The 26,318-nt window shown below is 46.3% G+C and overlaps 1 protein-coding gene across 4 annotated transcripts in view; it reads right to left on the bottom strand.

Annotated features, from left to right (window-relative positions):
• Window positions 1–26,318, bottom strand: part of LOC133134028 (rho guanine nucleotide exchange factor 2-like) — a 64,848-nt gene that overhangs the window by 11,004 nt on the left and 27,526 nt on the right. For 3 of the 4 annotated variants that reach the window (XM_061250419.1, XM_061250410.1, XM_061250394.1), the window contains 8 exons: window positions 16,696–16,858; window positions 5,255–5,322; window positions 4,589–4,652; window positions 3,860–3,989; window positions 2,375–2,484; window positions 1,954–2,097; window positions 1,188–1,438; window positions 766–891 (listed from right to left, as the gene is read on the bottom strand). In XM_061250419.1, the coding sequence (XP_061106403.1) occupies window positions 766–891; window positions 1,188–1,438; window positions 1,954–2,097; window positions 2,375–2,484; window positions 3,860–3,989; window positions 4,589–4,652; window positions 5,255–5,322; window positions 16,696–16,858 (1,056 nt within the window). The remainder of the gene's footprint in view (window positions 1–765; window positions 892–1,187; window positions 1,439–1,953; window positions 2,098–2,374; window positions 2,485–3,859; window positions 3,990–4,588; window positions 4,653–5,254; window positions 5,323–16,695; window positions 16,859–26,318) is intronic. The other variant, XM_061250402.1, reaches the window with a different exon arrangement.

Here is a 26,318-nt window from a genome sequence, read left to right as displayed (position 1 = left end):
ACCACCAGAGAAAAGGGTGGATAGATATAGGGTGGCTGGATATGTAAATTTTGAGATAATTATCATCCACGACTGGAGTTTCATAAAATATATGAGAAGATGATCACAACAGCCATTTTCACTAAATACATCATTGCTGTATGAAAGACATTCTTTTCCAACTGAACTTACATAACTACCAAATTTAACACGGTGCTTTTTTCTCCATTCACCTGTGGTACCTCCAGTTAAGAAAACAAGATGTGATTGTGACTAAAATGTGGTGGGTGTTGCCCCCCATCTCACATCTTAAATGACCACAACAGCATTATGTAAACCTGCACAACTAGCCTCCTCTGTTCATTGGCTAATTCAGTCTGAGCCAGTGGAATGTCATGTCTCTGGCCAACACTTCTTGGTACAGCTACATAAACACACTCCTCTTTCTGCATTCCTCAATCAATCCCTCTCTCTCTCCCTGATTCCCCCTGGACATCCCCCTACTCTCCCTCTCTCATCTCCCTCTCTGTCAATTACACCACATCATTCATTTCCACGCTGTTTGAAAATACCATTTCCATGGAAACTACATTTACAAGGAGACAAACACTGCTATTCTGACCAGGGACACCAAACTCACAAACATTTGGTTAAACGTCCCGCTGCCTCTCCCCGCCCTCCTCTGGGTCTCACATGTATGAAGTGCCTCCTCCCTCTCTCTCTCTCTCTCTCTCTCTCTCGCTCTCTCTCTCTCTCTCTCTCTTGCTCTCTCTCTCTCTCTCTCACCCGGATGAAGTACTGGAAGCGCTTGTCTCTGGCCATCAGCTCCTTGTACAGTTTGACGGCCTTCAGGTGTCGACTGCAGAACTCAGCGTAGGCCTTCCTCATCTCATCTGCATAGTGCCCTGAGAACTGAGACGGAGACACACGCATACGCACACACACATGAGCACACGTGTGTACACACACACACACGCGCACACGTGTACATACGCACAAAATGTGTACATACACACACACGCACGCACACGCACACACACACATGCGTACACATGTGTACATACACACACACATGCACGCACACGCACGCACACACACACGCACACACAGTTCCCATGAAGACGGCTGTCCCTGCAGGGCATTCAGACTCTGACACAGTGGGGTGTTGAGGCTGTAATTGGCGGAGGGTGCTGGGGCCCTCAGCGTACCTGCTCCTGCAGCACGTCGCCCAGCTGGTGGATGGTGAAGTTGTTGCTGCTCCCAGGCGCCAGGCTGTGGTTCCTCCTCAGCAGCAGCTGGGCCACGAAGCGGGAGTGCAGCCCCACCAGCCGGTCCAGGCAGGGGAAGACTCCATGCACCACCCCCGGCTCCAGCATCACCTCCTCCAGCATGCCCCGCCGGAACACCCCGTCCATGATCCGCAGCGTGCGCACATGGTGCAGCTCCGTCTGGATCAGCTCTGCGGGGAGAAAGGAGCGTTACTGCCCGGGTCACAACATGGAGGGGCCAAAACTGCGTTACTGCCCGGGTCACAACATGGAGGGGCCAAAACTGCGTTACTGCCTGTGTCACAACATGGAGGGGCCAGAACTGCGTTACTGCCCGGGTCACAACATGGAGGGGCCAGAACTGCGTTACTGCCCGGGTCACAACATGGAGGGGCCAAAACTGCGTTACTACCTGTGTCACAAAATGGAGGGGCCCAACTGCATTACTGCCTATGTCACAAAATGGAGGGGCCCAACTGCATTACTGCCTGTGTCACAAAATGGAGAGGTGAAAACTGCATTACTGCCTGTCACAAAATGGAGGGGTTCAAACTGCACTACTAGCTGCTGTAGACCATAGAGACTACATAGGAACTGGAGAGGGTAAAAGAGCATTACTACTGCCTCGGTCACATAATGGACCCCAGACAGGGACGGATAGAGAGAGATGAAATATACAGAGAGGCAGAAAACAGCACGCCCTCACCATAGATGACATCCTGCCTCTTGATGATATCTTTACGGTGAGTCTGCAGGTAGGAGGAATCCACCACCAGGCTCCAGGAGTCCAGCTCAAAGTCCCGCCCCTCCCTCTCCAACTCGTCCAGCATGGAGGCATAGTACACCTCTCCTGAGAGAGAGAGGGAGAGAGAGGGAGAGAGAGAGAGAGAGAGAGAGGGAGAGGGAGAGAGGGAGAGAGAGAGGAGGAGGGAGAGAGAGACAGGTAGGGAAGAACAAGAACACTCATGAAAACTGAGAACAGCACAACCAATTATTAATAATTATTTTGTTCATATCTCAGTACCCCTGTCCCTCTCTCCCTCTTGCACATCAGCCACCCCACCTCCCCTACGTTTACACCCTCACTCTTCCTCCACCGCTCCCTCTCTCCTCCTTTTCTTGCTCACCTTCATCGTTGAGAGACTCCATAGACATGGCTCGGTTACGGAAGTTCAGAGAGTCTGTGGACTGGGACAGGATCCTACGCAGCCCCAAGGGAGAGTCATCATTCAGGTTCCTACACACACACACACACACACACACACAGAGCAAGGAGCACACACACACACACACACACACAGCAAGGAGCGCACACACACACACACACACACACACACACAGCAAGGAGCGCACACACACACACACACACACACACACACACACACAGCAAGGAGCACACACACACACACACAGAGCAAGGAGCGCACACACACACACATACACACACCAAGGAGCACATACACACACAGCAAGAAGCACACAAATACACACACAGGCAAAAACAGCAAGGAGTACACACATGGAAGGACACACACAGAGAAAACACAAAAATATACAAACAGACACATGCCGTGAAACAGAGAAGGAGACACAAACATAAACACAAGACAGATGGACAGACAGACAGAGTGGCATGGAGAGAAAAACACACAAGGACACAGAAATAAAACCAAGATGGATGGATAGACACCGAAAGAGAGCGAAGCACAGATAAGCACAGAGATGGTCACACACAGACACAGTTATCAGGCACATGGCACATGCAGAGAGCATGAAGGCACAGGGATACACACACAGATGCACAGTTCAGCAGGAATAAAGAGGATTGACCCCAACAGATGGTGAGACACACCAAAAAAGACAAAACACAAAATGATACAATTAAGAACAGCACATCAAAACCAATGAACTACAGTCCAGTGTAACACAGTACAGATTGATGCACTGACACAGACAGAAACAAACAGCCAGTGTAATGCTTTACTATGCATACCACTCCAACTCAACACACACGGTCACAATTTGGTACACACTGTCGAGCTGTGGCAGGTTAGACTACAGCATCATCACATCACAGTTCATAACCAGATAAGCATATTATTCAAATGAAGGATTTCAAGGGTGACGAGTGTAATCTTACCTGTTGTGCTATATGTGTGTGTTTATACATGTGCGTGAATGTGTGTGTGTGTGCGTGCCTATACTGTGAATGTGTTAGAATGTAGTGTTAGCCTACATTCTAAACCAAAATACAGAACTTCTAGTAAAGGATATTTGTTCAGTAAAGCAGCTATGCAGAGCATGCTTCCATTAGCCACCAGTCCTAGCGGATTACAGCTGTTACACAAGCCGAGGCTACGCGCGGAGGCTATGCTCGCGAAGCACACGCTATGTCTAGCACACTCGACTGGCACGCTGTGCTTCTGCTACGCAAACGGCCCCGCGTGCGGTGTCATTCCAGCCTAACGCTGCTGTTCTCTCACCCGGTAAAGGCCTGACACTGCCTGGCTATCATCTTGTCCCTTCCCCAAAAAAAGTTTTTATCCACCCCAAACTCCACGCTCCCCCTCTCCCCCCCCCCAATCCCCCCCCCAGCCCAGCAGCCCGCTCACCCTGCGATGTTATTGGTGGAGACGCTCTTGGAGAGGGAGAGGCCGGCGCGGCCGCGGCGGGCGCCCAGCAGGGACTGCCGCAGGTCAGACGGGTAGATGGCGGAGCTGGGCCTCTCCTTCAGCATGGGGCCTGGAGAGGAGCGCGGGAGCGAGAGTGGCAGGGAGCGGAAGGGAGGGAGGTACGGGAACATGAAGGACGGAGGGGGGAGAGGACAGCAGGCGGAGAGGACGAAAGAGAGAGTGAGGGCTCTGTTAGCGGTCCCGCGCGTATAGACACAGGAGCATTTCACGTGCGGTTACATGGCAAGACCGACAAAGGCAGAGAGCGGCAAAGAAAGAAACGGGTTGTGTGTTTACCAAGCTGTAGCCCGAAGTTACATAGCGAAACACATTACGATTACGACCATGTCGACACATGACCATCAGCTATGACTGGCATGGCCCGTTCCCCTAGCAACCACACCAGCCATGTTAAGTGTTAGAACTGATTAGAAAATCGCCGTGTCCAGGCAGTGCCCTGCAGCCCTGAGGTCCGGCCAACAGGTGGCAGCACCACTCCATACAGTGCTGACATACGTCTTCACCTCTGCCACTGCTATAGAACAGCTGCATGAAAGCAAGTGGAAAATAATCAAACAACGTGGCAGAAGTGGGTGGAAAAGCCGAGGCAAGGACACTGGACATTCCAGTAAAAGTAGAAAATGGACAGGTAAAAGAAGGCACACTCACTTTTCGTCCGAAGGGCCACATTCTGTAGTGCGGAGCTGTTCCTCACTAAAGCCAACTTCTGCTGCTGAAAAACAACAGTGAGACACAACTTACATTTACACACTGAATCTGCACCTCGTGACAGAACAGGCTGGCAGACATACAGTTAGATGTACTGAAAGGGGCTGGAATTCCTCCATGGATCATCTGATATGGATGTGAGCACCCTCAAATGAAACTGACAGTCTGCACTTTAACCTCATATTCACTGTTTTATTTCAAATGCACCGAGCAGGAGGACAGAACTGAAACAATAAAAATGGTGTCACTGTCCAAATAAATCAATTTAACTTTATATACCCTCGACACACAATCCATTTTACAGTATATTTACAAGACAAAGACATTTATACAAGACTCAAGGTTCAGTGTGGGATGCTGTAGTTACTCATAGAAAACTACTTTAGTACATATCCAGCTGTACACTCCAAGTGGATAATGTCCAAGGAAGAATGCTAATCTATGTGCATTGCCTGGGATACAGTTGTCTGCAAAGCAAATTAAGAATGTGTTCTGACACAGGCCCCGATCTTTGTGTACAGCTATTATCAGTGACAGGGACTGAATGTTATTCTAAATCCTATACTAAATATTCAGAATATTTACTGACAGAATGGTTGTGCTTACCCTCTGCTTCATTTTGGCACAGTTTGGCAGAGTGTCCCGACAGCGGTTGTGGATGGTGACATTGCAGGCTGAAACACACAAAAGAAAAGAAGATCAATACATTAGTCATTCCCGTAACACTACAACGCACTGGGGAGTCAGTCACAGCCATTTAGACACAAACACAAACATTTGTTTCAGGCTGTGAAAGCATTTGTAGCTGAAGGCCAGCAGTTCATCACCATACACTACCAATACAAGGCCAAAAGGCTGAAACGGCTGGTAGCTGGTTGAGCAGTTCAGACCAGCTCCATACTTAACACGGTTTGACCAGCTCATGGTATGTTTTGAAACAGCTTGTAGATGGTAATTTAAAGCGGCATTTTAGACCAGGGAACACAAGCACTGAAATCCCTGACACTGTACTGTGTTGGAACAGACAATAAAACATTAAAGAGAAAAACATAGTTAATAGAGTGAGTTAATGTGAGCTTCTAAGCACAGTTAGAGTGTGTAAATGAACAGAAACAAGTGTAAAATATCCCCGTCACCTATTATTTGATTAGGGACATTACATTAGAGCTCGCTCAGGACATGAGGCTGATAGGCTGGTTTTTCATTCGCAGACTCGGTGTTTGAAAGCTCGTGACTCATCACTGCATCACAGCAACAACAGCTCTGTTCTCAGAGGCTCTGTCCAGCTCGTGCTGAGCTGGGCTCACTGGCAGCCCAACATGTCGCAGCACTGGACCAGGGGGACACAGAAAACCCCCCTTATCTTTCTCCCATTACCCTTTCACCCTCCTCAGCCCCTTCCCCCTTAGCACACTCGCTTATTCCTGCCTATTGTTAAAAGGCCTCCCACTTCCTGTGCAGTGCAGACAGGAAGTACTCTATAAACACAGCTTAGGGGGAGGGGGGTGTTTGTGGCGGGGAACAGTGGATAAGAGGTGGGGGAAGCCAAAGGGGGTGAAAATGAAAAGGGTGCTCCTCGAGAGGTCCTTAAACACCGAGGGAACAGCTGGTAGCACTAAACTCCTTTTCATTCACATTGCATGGATGATAGCATGTATCAGCAGTGTGCCAGTACATAAGTGCTCATCTATATGCACGTGCCATTCGTTCCTCTCTTCCTGTCTCATTTACACTCTTTCTCTTAAACACACACACGCTTCTGTACAAGTGCAGAGTGCCTCATTCATCCATCAATATTCTCATAATGAGCGGCCCTTCAGTATATGTACAGACATAAAGGTGTACTCTTTCCAAATATCACTGTATCTATTTTACCTTTTAGATACACAAAAACATTCTTTCTCTCTGTCTCTCTCTATGTCACTCACTCATCTCTCACTCTCACTCACTCACTCTCACTCACTCACTTTCTGCTTGAAGCAAACTGAAACACAGACTTTTCTGTTTTTGTTTATTTTGTAATGGTGTAGCTGGTGGAACTGAGTGGATAAAAAAGTTAACTGTAAAGAGCATTTGTTTTCATGAAACGCTGGTTAAAATAATATATCTTTGGCAGCTGAAAATTCCATTCCATCAGCAAAAAAAATATTTATAAAAAGCGAAGTTCTGGACAAACAGCAGATCAGGAGATGGTGAGGTCACTTCCTCCTAAAATTAAGTGGGGATGGGGGTTGTTATTTCAGACTGATTGTTTGGTATAAGACACAAAAAGTATACAATTAGATGCATGCAAATGCTTTAAAAATTAAAAATATGTCAATATAAAATAGGTGTCAATGGTGTGCATTGTGTTTTGCTAGGGTGTTCATAATTCATGTGTGTGCTGCCTGGACTACGTCTGAGGAAAAAGCAGACTGTACATGGCTCTAGGTGTACTGGGTCATAGTGCAGCTGGTATATTTATTACCTCTGTACATATATGTTTGTTTGTGTGTGTGCGCATGCGTGTGTGTGTGTGTGTGTGCGTATGTGTGTCTGTGTGTGCGTGATGTGTGTGTGTGCGTGTTTGCGTGTATGCATGTGTGCGTGTGCGTGTGTGTGTGTGTGTGTGTGTATGTGTTTGTGTGTGTGTGTGTGTGTGTGTGTGTGTGTGTGTGTGTGTGTGTATGTGTGTTTTAAGCAGGACAGGGCTGGCCTTGTACTCTCAGACAGTGGCCCCAGGCCAGGACTTGTGAGCTCATATGCACACAGACCAGACACAGACAACCACTTATACACAATTACACACACACACACACACACACACACACAAGGCACTGCCAACCACTCTGCTTACTGCCTGTGTGACAGTTAGACCCTCTCCCCTCTGTAGCAAAGTGCATTACCGGATACATGTCGGCCATAAATATACAACATCCCAGCGAGAAATAAACACATGCCTTTTGTTTTCCTGCACACACACCCATGCAAACACACATACACACACACCCACACACACAGACATGCAGACACACACACACATGCACAAATGTGTACACGCATACACATACACACACACACACACACACACACACACACACACACACACACACACACACACACACACACACGCCCTGCTTACACTCCCTCCTGTTCCCAGATCATTAAAATCACAAGCACACTGTGCTCTATTCATCGCTCAGACTCCAGACACACATACTCACCAACTCCCTACTCAGCCCAAAATAAACAGGCCTGGTACTGCCTCACTGAACCAACAGGGCCCATGCCTATGCTAAAACAATCACAGCCTTTTCCAAGGGAGAAATATGTTCGGAAAAAGGTCAGCTCAGAGTGCAAATCTAAAACCCTTTTCCCCAAATGGAAAATCTCACCACACTCTCCCTGTTCAGACTTTAACTTCCCAAAGTGCACTGCTCCCAACGTCATAAGTCCCCGTAATGAAGTTACACAGGACAAATGTGCTGCAAATACACTACAACCTCATATCTGCCTGTTCTGTACAATGTCACATCATTTTACAGAACTACTACATGGATGTGGCCTCCACAGTTTAGTTGGTAGCCTCTTCTGTCCAGAGCAATAAATCAATGAAGTTATGTACAGCTTAATTATCCCTTGTGAACTTCGGGGGTGAAAAAAAGAGACTTAGACAATAAGTAAATCTACAGTTTACAACATTACATTACATTAGTGGCATTTGGCAGATGCTCTTATCCAGAGTGACTTACAGTTGATTAGACTAAGCAGGAGACAAACCACCCCTGGAGCAATGCAGGGTTAAGGGCCTCGCTCAAGGGCCCGACGGCCGTGTGGATCCCAGTCATTTACCTTAACCACTACGCTACAGGTCGCCCCAAGCCACAACCTCATATCTTAGCATCGCCACACACAGCTGATGCACAGCTACAGCACTGTAACACATGTGGCTGGGATGGGGGTGAAATACCCCAGCCCATATGGGCTGATAATTACACTGCCGTTCCCTCTCCCTCCCATTTATAGCTATACATGTCTGCAGCCAAAGCACTCGTCCCAGAATGCGAGAATACAATGCTTCTCTATTGGGTGTTGGACACATGAATTGTCTCTTATTGCATGCATTAATTCTGAATTGTTTATTACAGGACTGCATGCTTCTGTACCGTGTTTTGATATGGAGCACCCTTCTGGTGTAATCTGCCCGTCTGTGTAATCTCAGGCTCACAGATTAGGCTGTGGGGAGTGAAACAATAGGGCTGAACCAGGGGCCGTAATCTGGACACTAATCAGTGTCTGTGGGGATAATCCTCATGCGCACAGGCACAGTGCTGCCGTGGCGACCCGTCAGTCTTTACGCCACGGGGCCGACTGCCCCCGCCGTGGCCCTGCTCCATCTGGGCCCCCAGTCCACCCCGGGTCACACAGACCTGCGCTGACGTCACGCTAACGCATACGCTTTTCACCTGTACTGTGCTACCTGGATGAAACCGGCATTTCGCATTCCACATCGATGGGCTTGGTTGGGGGATTTGCATGTCATTGTGCTTAATAAGGGCACCAATGAACCCAGCAAAGAACGGACAGGAAATGAAAAAATTATATAAATGATCTAAAAGAGGAGAAACGGACAATACAAACTGAAGGAGCATGTGTACTAAGACAATAAGAGAGAAATATTGTAGCAGTCATATACCTGCTGGGTGTTGCTTTCATTGTGCCAATCGCACTCTGAATGGCTGGTGACTTGTTCACTTCACAGTTAAGTGAAATGTGATCCAGTGTATCAGAGTAATACATTTACTCCTGTATTGTAAGTCACTCTGAATAACACTGTTTGCTAAATGTATACATTGCCATTACATGTAAATGTGTGCATGAATAGTTACAGATCAATCTTAGTTAGAGTTGGCTAAGTGTGGTGGTAAAATTCTAGCTCACTTTGCTCTTATGGGTCACTGTTTGACACCATATAAACCAGTGGTCATGCTAACACAGGATTCTGTGTTTTCTATGTGGAGAAAAACAGTCAAAATGCAGGACAGGAATACGCTGCATTCTACTAACACAGATATTACAAAGGGGCAATGACCCAGGCTTGAATCACAACAAAATCATTACTCTGTTTCTTTGAGCCAACCATCTTTTGGTGTCTGATGTTTTGCTTGTTTATTGATCAGGATATTTACACAGCTGTTGGTAGCATTACGAGATTCAAATACTAAGCGCTTAATCTGAATGAAAAGGTCAAAAACGAGATGTCATGCTCTAGCTAGCTTGCTCATAATGAATAAATTATAACAGAAATCATTACTTGGGTTTTTTTATATTACTAGCCTGTGTAGCAAGGCTACTGTTTTGATCAGAAAGCCAAAACGTTATTTCCTATTTCTGTTATTATAAGTGTCATAGTAAAATTATGAACGCCATACATTTATTGCTATAATTATAAGTTGGCATATTACCACAAAGAATGCAAGAGTATATTAGTGCAACACACAGATTTTGAAAAGGTGCAGCATTCCATGGGGTCGGGGGCGACCACTGTGAACATTATGATTTAAGGTCACATTGGCTCTGCAGTTCATGGCTAGGCTCTGCATTTACTTTAGCGTGGATGTTGCTAAGGATTGTGGTTAGATAGTTAAGTGTTTTTCCTTTGCTTCTGTTTTTCACCTCAATCCCAATTGAATTCATGCAGCGTTGTTCTGCCTATGATGTGTATAGCAGGTACAGTACATAATAACTTCAACATGTGCAGTCACTCTGGATAAGAATGTACTCCTGAATAATGAGTCATTCTCGCTTTGTCATTAAATTTTTTTTTATTTATTTTTTCAGATTTTTCCCTTTTTCTCCCAATTTGGTAGCCAATTGTACCTCGTCTGATTCAATTGGAGGTAGTCGTATTAGATGTACCGCCCATACCCCGTCCCTCGGCGGCCCGAATGAGAGCGACACGCCTTCTTCAAGCCGTCTCGTCTCGTGCCCGTTGCCATGATTCCGAGGCGCCCAAGGTGCTTATTGTGCGGCGATCTAATAACCCTGCCAAGTCCCTCCCTCTGGAGCAGCGAGCCAATTATTGCTGCCCCACGTGAGCCGGCCAAACTTGGCTTTTGGCACGACCGAGAATCGAACCCTGGTCCCCGGTGTGCAACTGCAGCAAACTGCAACCGCAAGTCTGCTGCATCTTAGCCTGTTGCGCCACCGCGGCTCGCTTTGTCATTAAATTCTTGAGAGCCATTCTTCTCACTGCACCTCTCATCCCTTTTGTTATGCCAGTCACAGCTGTAATTGACAAAAATTGAAAGTTGCACATTACATACATTTAGAATGTACCTCTCATCTATTTCCTTTCCATAAGAACACGCATGCACACTTGCATACACTCACATACACCAGGAACCCTGCATCACATCAAATACATCAGTGCCCTAAATCAGTGTCCTACTCCTATCCCAGTCCTGACAAAATCCTGATACTGTACCATTGACCTGTCTGCCATGCGAATACTTCATTATGCTATATGAAGATTATGCTGAATTTAAACGCATACATTCAACCATTAAACCTTGAGAGGGTTAAAAGGGTTAAACCTAGCCAAATTTATCGTTCAAATTTTCAAATTTAAGAGCTGCAAATGGCAGGTATTTTGAATACGAGAGTATGGGGGGAAGGAATCGGGATTGGAGGGGGCGACAGACTGGCAGTTAATCACTCACACCCCCATTGCAATCCCCAGATGTACTAATTCTGTATTATAATGGGAACTGAAAAGAGGTGGGGGGCACTGTGGGGGGCTGCAGCTGTGTATTAGAAAAGGGGAAGACATAGATATGTCAAACAAAGAATTTGAAGACTGGAGTTCGGTACAGACCAGGTGCCAGCCCAGTCTGTACACTATGTGATGGACTACAGAACCCAACATCCCAGAATGCACCCCCCCACCCCCCCTATTGAATACCGCTGAGGATGAGGGTCTCAAGTACATTTCATATTGATGGGCTTGGTTGGGGGATTTGCATGTCATTGTGCTTAATAAGGGCACCAATGAAACCAGCAAAGAACGGACAAGAAATGAAAAAATTATATAAATGATCTAAAAGAGGAGAAACAGACAATACAAACTGAAGGAGCATGTGTACTAAGACAATACGAGAGAAATATTGTAGCAGTTGTATACCTGCTGGGTGTTGCTTTCATTGTGCCAATCGCACTCTGAATGGCTGGTGAAAAACCTTATCTAAACTGCATGAAAACTGTTATGCTTTGTATGAATATTCTTTTTCTCATTTCTCTATTTTCTATGCAGTTTTATGTTTCACTTGAAGACTTTGTTATTCATTTTGTAAATGGCTTTGAGTTATTGACCGCATATGTTTCTTGGTAATTAGGCAAAAAATGTTCTCTAGATTGTAAAGAAATTTGTTAACCATTAAAGATACTGTATGAAAACTGATAATATTCACAAATCCCTCCAATGGAGGAATGACTTCAGCTAAACAGCAGCAAACTGAACGCTGGTATGTCTCTGTTTTTTTCCCCTGATAAAAGCTCTCAGCTGAAAAGCAAATCTACAATTCAATTCATTAATTTATATTCATCTTTCCTTTCATAAGTAAATCACAATTCATACTTGTCTGGTTAGCAGAGCCAGCCTGAGTCATCCGCTGCAGTGGGAGGCAGTGGTTCAGAACGGTAACGTACGTGCCGGATGTGCCTCTCTCAGCTCAGGTGCCAGCTGCTGGGGTTACAGGTACAGAGGTATACATCCAGACCCATACGGAACGGTTCCGCTCCAAAACAGGAGGGGGCGGCCTGTAGCGCAGTGGTTAACGTACACGACTGGGACAAGCAAGGTCGGCGGTTCGATCCCCGATGTAGCCACAATAAGATCCACGCAGCCCTTGGGCCCTTGAGCAAGGCCTTTAACCCTTTAACAGTCTTATCAACTGTATGTCGCTCTGGATAACAGCATCTGCCAAATGCCAGTAATGTAATGTAATGTAATGTAATGTAAAGACTACACAATGCAGCAGGAACAGCTACCAAAGTTCACACAAGACACAAAGGCACACTGAGCCCAGTCTAGTGCCAATACCCTCTGGCACGCAAATAATCACTACGTCTCCATCCAGGTTCAATAACTGAAGGACACTGCTCTTCTCCTTCTCCCCCACTCTCTCACTGCATCCCTGCAGCTCCTTCCCGCCCCTCTCCCCCGGTATCCCCAGCGCTAATGTATTCATGCCTCCCAGAGCACAGCACGCCCCTGCCCTTACTTCTTTCCAAAATGTAATTATACCCCCGATCCCGAATCAATAAGCCCCCAACCTCCCCCTTTGGGATGCAGCTGTTGTTTTAACTGTTCCCCCTGCCACTTCGCCCGCACCTCTCCCCCACCCCAAATACCCAAACAAATGCACAGAGGCCCTCCCCACCCCACCCCCCCGTTGGCAACAGACATGTGTAATTACTCCCCCAACCCAAACGGCTACCCCCTCCTACTCCCTCTGCCCCCCCCCCCCACTTCTGTCTGCTTCTCTTTGAAATCCTACTTCAACCCCCCCGCCCCCAAGTCAAGGTGAAACAGCCTGAAACAGAGGTAGACTCAGCTCTAAAAAACGCATGTTCTGTCATGTCTATGACGTGAAAATGTGGCAAAACACAGGGCTTTGTGCCACGAGGCGAAATCAGGGTAAGAGGTGACCGTTAGGAAGATGTAAAAATGCTAATGATCGTCTCTTCTCCTCGCTCCTTTGTCTGTCTCTGTCTCAGGCTCTGTGCGATCCCTCCTGACCTTCGGCATTTCCATTCAGATTTTTTAGGTCTACCTCACTGACCGCAGCTTTGTCTGTGCCCATGAGCACGAGGCCACATTTAGAGAAGTGTGTGTGTGTGTGTGTGTGTGTGTGCGTGTGCGTGTGTGAGAGGGTACACTCAGAAGTGTGTGTGTGAGGATACACTCTGATGTGTGTGTGTGTGTGTGTGTGAGGGTACACTCCGGGACACATGGGGGACAGAGGTAACACAGGGGCATGTGGGGGGACAGAGGTAACACAGGGGCATGTGGGGGACAGAAATAACACAGAGACACGTGGGAGACAGAGGTATTACAGGGACATGGGGGGGACAGAGGTAACACAGGGGCATGTGGGAGACAGAGGTAACACAGGTGCATGGGGGGACAGCGGTAAAACAGAGACACATGGGGGACAGAGGTAACACAGGGGCATGGGGGGGACAGGGGTAACACAGGGACACGTGGGGACAGAGGTAACACAGGGACATGTGGGGGACAGAGGTAACACAAAGACACATGGGGGGGACAGGGGTAGCTGAAGGACATGGGGGACAGAGCTGTAGGTGAGAGTACTGAGCTGGGTCTGGGGTGTAATCATACGGATGACAGATGAGAGCAGGATGCGTGGGCCTGAGCCAGATGAGTGACAATTACCTCCCTCTCCAAACCGCCAACGGCCCACAATCACCCAGCCCAGCTCACCTGAGAGGATCCCGGCTTCTACAACGGTCTGTTCGCTCAGCAGATACCCAAAACTGAGACTAGGGTTGCAGTTTCATTCAACACGTAATCCATTTATACAGCTGACTGCTTTAACGAGGCGAGCTGACGACCCAGCACAAGGGTGTAACCGCAGGGCCGAGGTGGAATTTGACCACACGAGCTCCCGGCTGTGTGAGTCTACAACATCATTCACCATTATTACACCGTTCCCCACTTCCTGTTTCTGCCTACAGTGCAGGGGTCATCAAACCTCGCCCCCAAATCCGAATGTTTTTTTTTCAAGCGCGACTGACTCCCTGACACCTGAATCCCAGGTAAAGAGAGTGTGGAAACAGCAGTCCATATACCCGCTTTTTCTCCACTCTTTCTTTCACAGCTGAGCGAGCAGGGGTTATATACGGCTACCCTCACGCTGTCTCTCTGCTCCCTCCTCTCCTAGCTACAGCTCTTTAAAATGGCCTCTTGTCCTCCCCTGCTATTCTCCTGAGCGTATATGCTACAACTTAAACATGCTGCAGTCCTGCTCCCATCTCCTTCCACCTCTTTATTTGTTTAAAAGCCGTCGTCCCGGCCGCTCCTCCCCCCCAGCTGTTCCTCCTCCCCGGCGGAGAGGGGGCCAGGCCGTCTGATCTTCTCTCCCCGCACACTGACACCATTGTCTGGGTGGTGCAGAGGGGCGGGTGGGGGGTGGTGCTGGAAGTCAGCAGCTGATTGATTTTCCACAAAAAAAAAAAGAACAGAAAAAAAAGAGGGGGGAAGTGGACAAGGGAGGAACCCCTCCTGTTTGCTCCCCTGCTCCTGCTCTCTCCCTCTCTCTCTTCTTTCTTTTTTCTTTTGATGTCTTCTTAGTCTTTCCCCCCCCCCAAAACCCTCTGATCCCCCGCCCCTCGCCGCCCCCCCCGGCCCGCCGGCGTGCTGATCAAGCACGTCCACTCAGGAGCAAAGCCGCTTTAAGGGAGGGGTCTGATGATGACCAACGCCGTGAGCTCCCGAATGTCCACTAAATATTATCCCTCTGGTGTAAGGTACCAGTGTGCATCCGTACAGCCCCACTGTGACGTATTAAAGCACTGTCTGTCTGCGTACAACATGCTGATGTAGTGCAGCGCACTGTTCGTCATTAACACCTATGATCACATTTAATTAGCAGTGGCTAATGTTGCGTTACAGAAGGTTACTGTGCCGCCCCACACACAGACTGCAGTGAAGCAACGCAGAGAGAGCACTGTGCGCACTTGAACATTTTCCAGTAACTCTCTGGTCGTGATTGTGAGAAAGAGGCTTCTTCTCTCGATTTTTTATTTCATAACAGTATTGCAGATCTGCAGAGTACTGGAAAGCAAACACCCCCATAGTCCCACTCATTAAATCCCTGTTCTCACTGCTGTTACCGTGGCAATGAAGGCCTGCAGTCTGATCCAACCATGGACCGTGTTCATACACGGCCAGTTTAGATTTAGACTTTGGCATTTCGCAGATATTCTTATCCAGACTTACATATAACATATAATTCATAAATATAGCTCGATATATACAATGTGGGGTCAAGTACCTTACTCAAGGGTGCCCACCTGGGATTCAAACCTGTGACCAGGTTCCCTCACTATTGCACTACAGAGTGAAAGGAGAGGCTTCATGATCCTTACAATATTTGAAGCCATCATGTGACCCCAATCAGACTCTAATAAACCAATTGAAAGTTTGTTCTTAACTGCAAAACACCGATTGGTTCAAATTTCTAAGTAACTGACTGATAGAATGTCATAGCTCCAGCCACTCACTCTATCCATGAAGCCTTACTCTACAGTTGCTATGATTCAGTAAAACTACATGCTTCCCCAATCTCTGGAGCACATTAAAGTAAAAAAATCTAGATAATTATTATTTTTTGCTTCATGTTGTATCACTTTCTGATTGTTGTACCAAACATAGTACAAATCTTCTCCACCGTTACTTGACATTTGTATAATTATTTTCTTTATTTTCACTCCACAGTGCAAGGCCTTTAATGTGGTTCCTTAAACTTGGCTATATTTATAACTATGCGCTATGTAATCTACACATGTTCTGCACAATTCCAACTTCATCCTCATTACTTGTATCTTTTGAACAAGGGTCACGGTATTCAGTCTCCCAACAGCGAGTCTCTCAAACTGTCTCTTGTAATTCACGGGGCCTGCATGCCAGAAGAAAAGGCTAAGATCCACCATGGTAGAGCACATTATAGTCAAGCGCATAAACGCATAAGTACTGTGCAATCACACACTGCTGACCTCTGCCTCTTAGAATAGGCTTCTATGTTTAAAATGTGGTTAGTCCCTTTGATGCAGACAAGCACACAGGCATTCAAAGCCAGAAGCAGTTCCCTCCGGATGAAGACAGCCACTGTTCGCTATAATACCTCGGAGAACTTTAGAACATTTATCCCAAATCAGTACAATATACAAACACTAACATTTCAACAGACAACAGGATTTGTGTAGATGATGTGACATAACACTGATACGTTGCGCTGCACGGTGCAGACAGCTGAGGTACTCACTGGGGCAGCTCAGGGCCTCCTTGGCCGTTATGCTCTTGTTGCAGGCGGAGCACAGCGTCGTTCCCGAGACGGTGAGGGAGGTGAACAGGTGACCGTTGCTGTACCTCGCCTCCCTCTCTCTGGCCTCCTTCTCTCGCTCCTTCATCCTCTCCTTCTCTTTATTCTGTAACCGGGGGAAACAGGAGCACTGTTAAAATTCTCGTGGAATACCACACATCAGTACTGATCTTTCATTATACAACAGATGTTAGCATTAGTCACAGTTTGACTGGAAAGAGTACATCATAAGTGAAATCATTTCTCATGATAGAAAGAACCTATCGTGCTTTAGAAACGTGGTATAAAAGCAGTCAAAATACCATACGTAATCAGCCAATACCGGTTGCAACTGTGATACCACTGTATATTTTCTGTTAGCCTGTACATTTTTACATGACCATTCTCACTTACTCTCATCCGCACACACAGACAGAGACACATAATGCTTAAGAGTGTAATTCAGATATCGCAATCCAATTCATACAACATGGGTGCTTGCTCTTGCACGCTTGGAATGACCAGACAAGTACAGTACACAAATGTACATGATCAATAACTGGAACAGTAAAAACAACAAACATGCACATTCACAACAAAAAAGAAAATACCAAACATTTTGCCCAGAAGATGAAGACATCAGATATACTGATAAGATACTACGACTACTACAAGCAGGCTACATAGTCCGGGAAGCATAATCTCTGATAAATTTCTAAAACGCCCGTGAATATTAATCTGGGAATATCTCAATAGCAAGAAGGCAACAGTTTATCAACTTCTGCTGAAACCTAAATACAATCTTTTTTTTTCTCCCGGGTAATTGAATGTGGTTTAAGTTATGTTTTTCCATTATGATACATTTTTGTTAATTTGACCAAGAATCAAGCTCAGTGTTGTTCAGTGTGTGGAAAAACAGGGCAAAATGTGTGCTCAAATGAAAGAACTAAGCACAGTCCTGTCAGATCCAACCTGGCCTCGTCTCATCAAAACATCAGCTGATCAGCTGATCAGGGTGGAACATTAAGTCCATGTACAAGAAAGCTATGCAGACCCTCACCGCAAAACAACACAGTCCTGTTTGTATGGAATCTTGCTGAGGTATTTCCTAACATTTCACTGATTCAGCTCTGTTGCCCAGAGCAACTGACACAGCATACATTATTTTACATGCAGCCTATTTATGCAGCTCAATATCTACTGAGGTAGTTCAGATGAAGCAGCTTGCTCAGGGATACAGCAGGATTGCCCCCCTGGGAATCAAGCCTGCAACCCCGGTGCAACAGTGCCCTTACCATTTACCCACAATGCCACTGCGTTCCACTCCTCACTCCTTTTGGTTCGATAAAGAAAATTCACAAAGAGCTTTTGGAGCTATTATAACAAAAGCGTTGTGGCAGTTTCGCCCAACACACTACACCTGAATAAACAGCACGGGGGAGATATGAAGACAAAAATGCAGAGGAATGAATGTGAAATGCATTGTGAAAAAGGGTTACGGAAATGAGGAAAGGACTAACGTAGGTTTCTCTGGCGGTTCTGCAGGCAGGACAGATAGGTCCTTGAATTTTAACGAGCGATCCTTCAGCTGCTGTGAGCAGCGGTGTGCACGTGGGCAGTGTGTTGGCTGGGAGCAGTGGCTGGGGCTTGTGGACACAGCTGATGAGATCTTAGCATCTCTGCGAGGCCCAGCTGTGCCTGGTAAAAATCCCCTCTTACCCGACTCGTCCATCGGATGCAGCCAAAGGCCGAGAGCCGTTCAGTCAGCTGACCGAGGGCGTGCGGTCACATGACTACAGTATTTCTGTTCTCTTTTGGAATCCAGAATCACGCTCCTGACGCACTACGCAAGGCCCCTTTTTCTGCTCGTATCAGAAGATATGAATACGTTTCCAAGCTCCATTAACAATCAAAGCCATTTTTATATCAAATGAATAGAAATTGCCATTTCCTTTTTTTTTTAACATTTCATTTTTTAAAAACAGACTCTAAAGTTTTAAGTAGGGCTGTAGCGAGCTTCTGGCAGCAAGTCCAGGCTTGATCTCCCAAACTAATGTTATTACTGTAATTACCATTATGGTGATTTCATATTACTAAACATTACAACGCTAATGAATTTGCACATGCCTTATATTTACCAAAGCATTTATTCCCACAAATGCATTAAACACAAATATCATAAAATTTAGAGCTTTATACTGTTTATTACGAACTTCATACTTACACGCGCACACACACACACAAACCCCTATTGGTAGACATTTTATTACACATGCAGAACAGGGTTAAACCCCAACACCATTAGACGAAGCATTACTCCAATGTTACACAGTCGGAACTGTAAAGAGAAAAGGCTACGCCTGGTTGTTTTGCCCTGCAATCATGACATGCGTTTAAAATAGGGGAAAAGGCATGAAGCATACCCGGGGACGTTTGCACAAGCTAAGCATTCATTTTCAGCAATCGCTGAGCACACAGTGCGATTTCACGCTGCAACCTGTGGGCCCAGGCAACCCGCATTCACTCAGGCCACAGGGCCACGGTCCTCGGTGTGAGGAAAGTGTTCCGGCAGAGTTACACAATGTCCCGCTTTCACACGCATCACAGCTCATGGAAACAGACTCATTAAGGTGTTTTATGAAACAGCCGCTTAACATGTTGCCTTTGACTCGCTCAATAAAATATCTCAGGCCATAGAGGGATAACTCCATCCAAAGGAGAGGAATCCTTAAATCGTTTTTCTGAATAAGGGCCAACGGCAAATTACATCCATATGGTATTTAATGGCTCTTTTGAGCGCAGAAGAAAGGCGCAGGCAGAAAGAGAAGCTGATATTGTATGTGTGGGATTCGCAAACTGCCAGAAGCAGGTGGTTCAGGCTTTTGAATTCAGCCCTGGCTCGAACTTCCGCAAAGTGTTGTGTCATTTATCTCTTCTAAGTGAAGTGAAATGTCTCGGTTAACGAGCAGGTCTTCAACGTTTTCAGAGCCTTTGTTCTCGGTTGCCTTTCGGCCGCAGCCATTGCCAAACAGTAATGTAAAAAATCTGTCATCAGCTTGTTTATTAAACCCTCTCCCCACCTTCATGAAGCCTGTGCTCTCTACTGTGGCCTGTTAAACGCATAATCACGGGATAATTACGCTGAGGCCGGCGCACACAAGCTCACAGACACTCGGTCACACGAACACACAAAACGCACGCAACAGAATTTATCAATCAATCTCAGGACGGCAGAATCCCAGGAGCAGCGGCAGAATATGGGTCAGATTGCATCTAAACTCTGAAACTCTGAGCTCATCCAGCCGATAAACTGAGATAACAGGTGGAAAAACAACCTGCCATGCCTTAGAAAATAAGCATAGCCATAAAGGTTTACGCACAGTGATTCGCAGGTACTGAATTTCAATGGTCCGGTTACAAGGGGATTTCCAAGTTCCGGCATAATTGAATTAAATTACAAATTCAAAGGCTGCTACAATTTGTGGCACCTGGTAGCTAGCATGGCTTCACTGAGAGCAGATTTAGTCAGGCTAATGGCTGACACGAGACGGCAAGTTTGTGGTCTGAATCAGGACTGAGGGGCCAGCTGTCTCAGAAGTCCACAGACTCTAAGTGCTCCAATGGAGGCCTGTGTTTGGCAACTCAGGCTGCAGTGTTCAGGAAGTTTCAGTTCCTCCTCAGAGCTCAAACTCAGCTGCTGTTGTTCAGGGAGGAAACTGAAAGCATTTAGAGAGGTTAACCAAGCTGGGGGGGGGGGGGGGGGTCCTTCCTTGGTACTGTGAATACTGAAATTGCACTCACTGAGAACTCAAAAGAGCACTCTGACATCAAATACAAGCCTGGGGCACACATCCTGCTGTTTGTTTCAGAAAACACATGCACCTTATACCTCCTGTTTTCGCAACAGAGAAACATACACAAGCCTCCTAAAATATACGCTTTAATATCTCAAAAATGTGACAGTGATACAAAATACTAAGTATAATTATTGCTTTGTTGCTTCACTTATTGTACAAATAATTATATTTTGTCTAAGCACTGTAAAGGCCTCAAGTTGAAGGACTTTTATAGTAGACGGAAGGTTAAATTCTTTTTCACTTGTCAAAGCACGGATTAATTCACTTTCTCAATGGATTTGTCTCTGCATGGACAATATATTTGCCAGTAGCACTGTATCCTGCACAGGAAGTGAACTGAGCCGACTTCCTTTTTCAGTTCTGAGAGGGTGGGGTTTGAAGTCGCCATGGGAACAGGAATGGGGGAGGTTAAAGACAGCATTGCAACACCAGAGATATGGACAGAGGAAGGCAGATATGAGCATTGCACAATGTAGGACTACAGCACTGAATTATGGTATTTCTTGCCAAACAATGGGTTCACAGATGGTAAAAGCAAGAGAAAAATACAGAAAATACTCATCTATACAGCATGTGCTTGGCAGCATGTGTGTAGCGGATTGTGTGGGTGTGTACGAGAGTCTACGAACGTGTACATGTGTGCATGTGTATACTATTAGCTTCATAGTGCTGAACAGTACTCAAGGAACTGGGCATTAAGGGTTCTAGGAGACTGCAGTTAACAACAAGGTGTGTCGATTCAAAACACTTCGGTTTTCTGCGAGATGAGGCAGCAGCATCTGACTCAACTCGGTTCAGTGAACTGGAATCCTCAGGTTCTTATCTGGGCTGAACTGATGCTCAAGCAACGCAAAAAACAGCCCTGATGTCAAGTGGCTATCCTATTAACGAGATTAACAGTCACTTTGTTGTGATGAAAAAGAAGACTAATGGACCTCTACTGCATATACACGTGTGTGCATACAGACACACACATGCAGCACATGCACTTCAAATTGTTCAAACCTTTCAAGATTTCTGATCATAAAGATACCAAATGCCAAAGAAAGTTTAGAAATACAGGCACTTGGGCAGAAATAATGAATATTACAACGTTATTTATCAGTTAGCAGTTAGCAGTGTGATTCATTGAAACTGAGTATGACCAGAATAATAATGCTCCATAATTACCACCTGCTGCTTACAACTCTTTTTTTGTGGTGAAAACAGTATCTGAGAATTTCGGTAGAACTACAGGAACACTCGCAATATAACTGAGAAGAGGCCAGAAGAAAATAAAAATCCTTACATAACTCGGCCTTCAAGCTTTTTCACAGTGGATATGCTCTGAACGTTGCCAATAAATACACAGAAGCACACACTGACACCACTAGGGCTTCCAGGCTCCGCAGACACACTCCGTACCCGCTCTGTTTCGACCAACCTTGTTAAACACGACCCCTTCGTTAAGAGGTTAGCCTTAATTACCAGCACGATACGCCCCTGTGGGAGGGTGGGAGGGCTGAACAATCTAATTATAGGCGACCAGGTTTTCAGAGCGTCTGTGTGCCACTTTCACTCAGCCCTGCTGCCGTGACCCTATGCTAATGTTGCTGCACTATAATCTGTCTGCATCAAGGAGCCGCGGGCCTGTGCCGTGAATCTCTCGAGGACTGTTCAAAATGCATCAGTAAAACACAAAGAGGTGCAGCGAGGTACTCTGGCCGCTTAATTGCCATGTTGGACGCTTCTTGGCCAATCGTGTGTAGTGCTCTCACCGCCCCCATCCGAAGTCGAAAACCAAAGGAACTGGCAGAGTCAATCAGGAGGTGGCAAGTGAAACATTCAGCATGATGCAGCAAATCGTGACCGGGTTTAACAACCGGATAAACCCCCGACGTATGTGCCGGCTACTGACCGCCACACGGACACAATGCCGTCCTGGCGGTACGTGAAGCAGTTCAGCGCAGCACAGACTGCAGATGTGCTCGCGTCCACATACGGAGGGCCTCTCAGCACTGAGGAGGCCTCCGCTGAAAACACCCAGGGGACCCATCCGGTCTCTCGCCATTCCTACTGCACCTTGACCCAGAGCACGGTGTCATCCTACAGGGGGGCCCAAACGGGGCAGCTTTCACAAGCCCCAGGAGCTGAGCTACAGACATGACCTGAGAGGGGGAAGAGAGAGGCAGAGGAAGAGAGGGGGGGGGGGGAGAGATGGGGGAAGCTCCTAAAATGTGAAGTCTTCTCTAAAGCGAGAAATTGAGACATGCAAAACAACAGGAATCTCTCAGCCGTGGTATAGGTCAGATAACCTCTTTGGGGAGAGGCAGTTAAATTCAGTACTGGCAGACCAGAATGCTGTGGCCATGCTGTGGTGTATCATTACATCCCCGCGCTTGTGATCACTTCTCTCTTTTCTTTACTATATATAAACGTTTACAACACAAATAGTATTCTTATCCTGCTAATGAAGCAACACACAAGTGTGTGTGTGTTTGGGGGGTGGTAGAGACAGATGGAGAAATGGAAAAAGCAGACAAGAGGCTCCAGAGAGAGTGATGTGGTCAAAAAGCTGAAGCAAAGAGAATAACTGACCAAACACAGGTGAGTGGCAGGTAACCTGATTTCAGTGTGTGCTGATAGCTCAACAATGAGGGCATTAGGCAAAGAGAAGAAGATAGGGGGACAGAAAGAGAAAGTTGGTAACCAGAGAAGATGGGTATTTACACAGGTCTACCCCTGTGATAACAGAATGTGAGAAAACGTTTTGGACAAATGTGTATCTTAAATAAAGACTTCGCTGCACACAAGATGTATTCTGAGGTTTGTTTGCCTTCGAATGCAAGACACTTTGACCAGGAAAATGAATTAAGCTTGTGTCTGTATTTTCTCTCATGGAGTGCGTTTATCTGTACTTGGTGTGTTTCATTAATGATGTGTTCTGTCACATGATTATGTGACGTGTATGAGCCTGTGCACTTACATGGAGATGCAGACTGTCAGAGACAGATGGCCGGCAACACACTTTAGTGCCCTTTGACCTGTGTGCGTCAGAGGCCTCAAGAACAAAAGGACCCCCCGCATTTGGTAACAAGGATAAGTTCGTTAGTGATGTTTTTTAATACCGGAGAAAGAAAGCCTGACATACAGCCAGTCCCCAGACACTGCTATGGACATAACTGAATGAGCTTTGGGGGCTGCTCCACCCAGCACACAGAGGGAATCAGTCTCCTACATACTAACACACTCATGACACCAATGCGTAAACTTGAGTCTTCCTGTGTATCTTGGGTTGAGTGCACAGCTGCTTTGTCGGGGCGACTGTTTGCATTATATTTACATCTTTCCCATAGCTCTCCTTCCCTCTCCTTCTGCAAATCCACCCTGTTTTTTGGGCTTTTTTCCCCCCACGTTTTAGTGAACCAAAGAAGAAGCAGGAAGTCAGATGCATTCCAGGCTACTGACCAGAGCTTCATCACCTGACCAAAGTAACGCAAGAGCAGAGCTGGTGAGGGGAGAGAGAGAGACACCGCTGACTGAGTGTCTGAGAGTTCACCCAGGGTGTTTTCTTTAGGCAAGCCTTGGGGTGGCCACTTCCTGCTTTCACTAATGCTGGCCTGTGCTCTGGTAGCTACCACCAGCCAGCTCCCACAGACAGCCCTGCAAACACACACTGCCAAATAGTCTTTAAACTTTCTTCTGTATGAGGACCACCCTTGACAAACAAATGTATATCCCCACATGAAAAATGACGCCATTACAGCTGAAATTGCCATATTGAATTAGCACTTTTTTTTTAAATTGGTGTATTGGAAATTGCAACAGAAACAAACGTGTCTAACTACAGACATACCCTTGACCATGGCACTTCCCCTAGACCACTGCAGGTGTAAGTGAGTGACAGATGGTCTAAGGTGTAGCAGTGCACGTCGCCCTCGGTAAGGACATCTGTTAGGCAAACAAACAACATGATGCAAGCTGCAGTCATCTGGGCTAATCCTTAAGGATTACGCTGTGTATTGACCAATGCAACAGTCCATTGTGAGGGCTGGGATGCTGAGCATGTGCCCCCTTCCCAACGCGTTCTCATTCCCAACTCCATCAGAGTCCCTCGCCGTCACCACACGACGCACAAGGAGTCCTTCTGACCGCCCTGTACGTATCCCCACAGACTTCAATAGTAACCCTCGGTGTCTTTATGTAGATGGCGGAACGGGTGTATATCTTTATTTTGTGAATCCTGAAATACATATGAACAATGTTTAATTTGACGAAATCAAATTACATTTAGACGGGTTCATAATTTTGGTTGCATTACTATCTGGCAAGACACACTGCCACGTTTACCCTTGGCTATACTGTTGGCATCGACATAAGGCTATGGAGGGTTTCTATTGAAGTCTAGGGGACACCTGTAGGGCATCCAGAAATGATGGCAAAGGACTCCTAATGCATCCGTATAGAGACACTGAGGGCTTCTGGCCAAAAAAATCAATATAAGGCAAGTTGGGAATAAGACAAGGCTCCAATTCCTCATAACAAGCAGTGTTCGCCACATGTATTTGGTTTTATTTCAATTGAGAATAATGCTTTATTTCCTTGGCATTATCAGTGTCCAGCTTCAGCTCCAAAGTGAAATAAAGGTACAAAATAGAGAAATAAAGGTACCTAAGAAAGGGCCTAAGAAGGAACTAGCCAGCAATATATAATTAATTTGTACCTTTTTTGCTTGGAAGGCATACACACTGCACCCAAAGAGAACATTACTGTATTTGTAGCACAAATGTACCTCCACTGTCACTTTATTTCTGAGAGTGTGTTCACATATTTTGGATGACCACAAAACACCCCAGTGACACTGCTGAAGCATGAGCCACAAGGCTGTATCATAAAGAGGTCACTGCTGTCTTCCACTGCCAGAGACATTTTCCACTTTTCAAGAATTAGGTCATTACAAATTGAGTCCAGATTGACATAATAACTTTATTCTCCCACAACTCCGGTCCCCATCCCTCAGCTGATCTATTTAATGTTGATATCATCTTTCAGATTTTTCTTCATAACTGATGCACTACAGCAGGGGTCGGCAACCCCGGTCCTGGAGAGCCGCAGGGTGTGCTGGCTTTCGTCTCCACCTTAAAATAAGCAACCAATTCAGACCCAAGAAACCAGGTGAGGTGAGTTAACTGTGCAATCAACGGCTTTCATTGATCAATTAATGCCAAGTAACAACGAAAGCCAGCACACCCTGCGGCTCTCCAGGACCAGGGTTGCCGACCCCTGCACTACAGTGTCCTAAAGGGTTCGGTAACATTAGTAACAATAAACCTTATAATAAACATATCAATTAAATGGTAAATGGTTGGCATTTATATAGCGCCTTTATCCCAAGCGCTGTACACTTGATGCTTCTCATTCACCCATTCATACACACACTCACACACCGACGGCGATTGGCTGCCATGCAAGGCGCCGACCAGCTCGTCAGGAGCATTTGGGGGTTAGGCGTCTTGCTCAAGGACACTTTGACACAGCCCGGGCGGGGGATCGAACCGGCAACCCTCCGACAGCCAGACGACTGCTCTTACTGCCTGAGCCATGTTGCCCCTGTAAATTAATTAATTACTAAGTAAGTAACAAAATAATTAGTAAGTGACAATGTTTCTATTCACCTTCTCATCTTCAGCTAATCTTTAATGTATTATGCATATCTATTATTGGTAATAACAAATAAACTGATTAAGTTTG

The sequence above is a fragment of the Conger conger genome, chromosome 1 (genome assembly GCF_963514075.1).
Source record: "Conger conger chromosome 1, fConCon1.1, whole genome shotgun sequence".
NCBI lineage: Eukaryota > Metazoa > Chordata > Actinopteri > Anguilliformes > Congridae > Conger > Conger conger.
The sequence above is the reverse complement of the archived record's forward strand: the minus strand, read 5'-3'. Positions and strand labels throughout refer to the sequence as shown.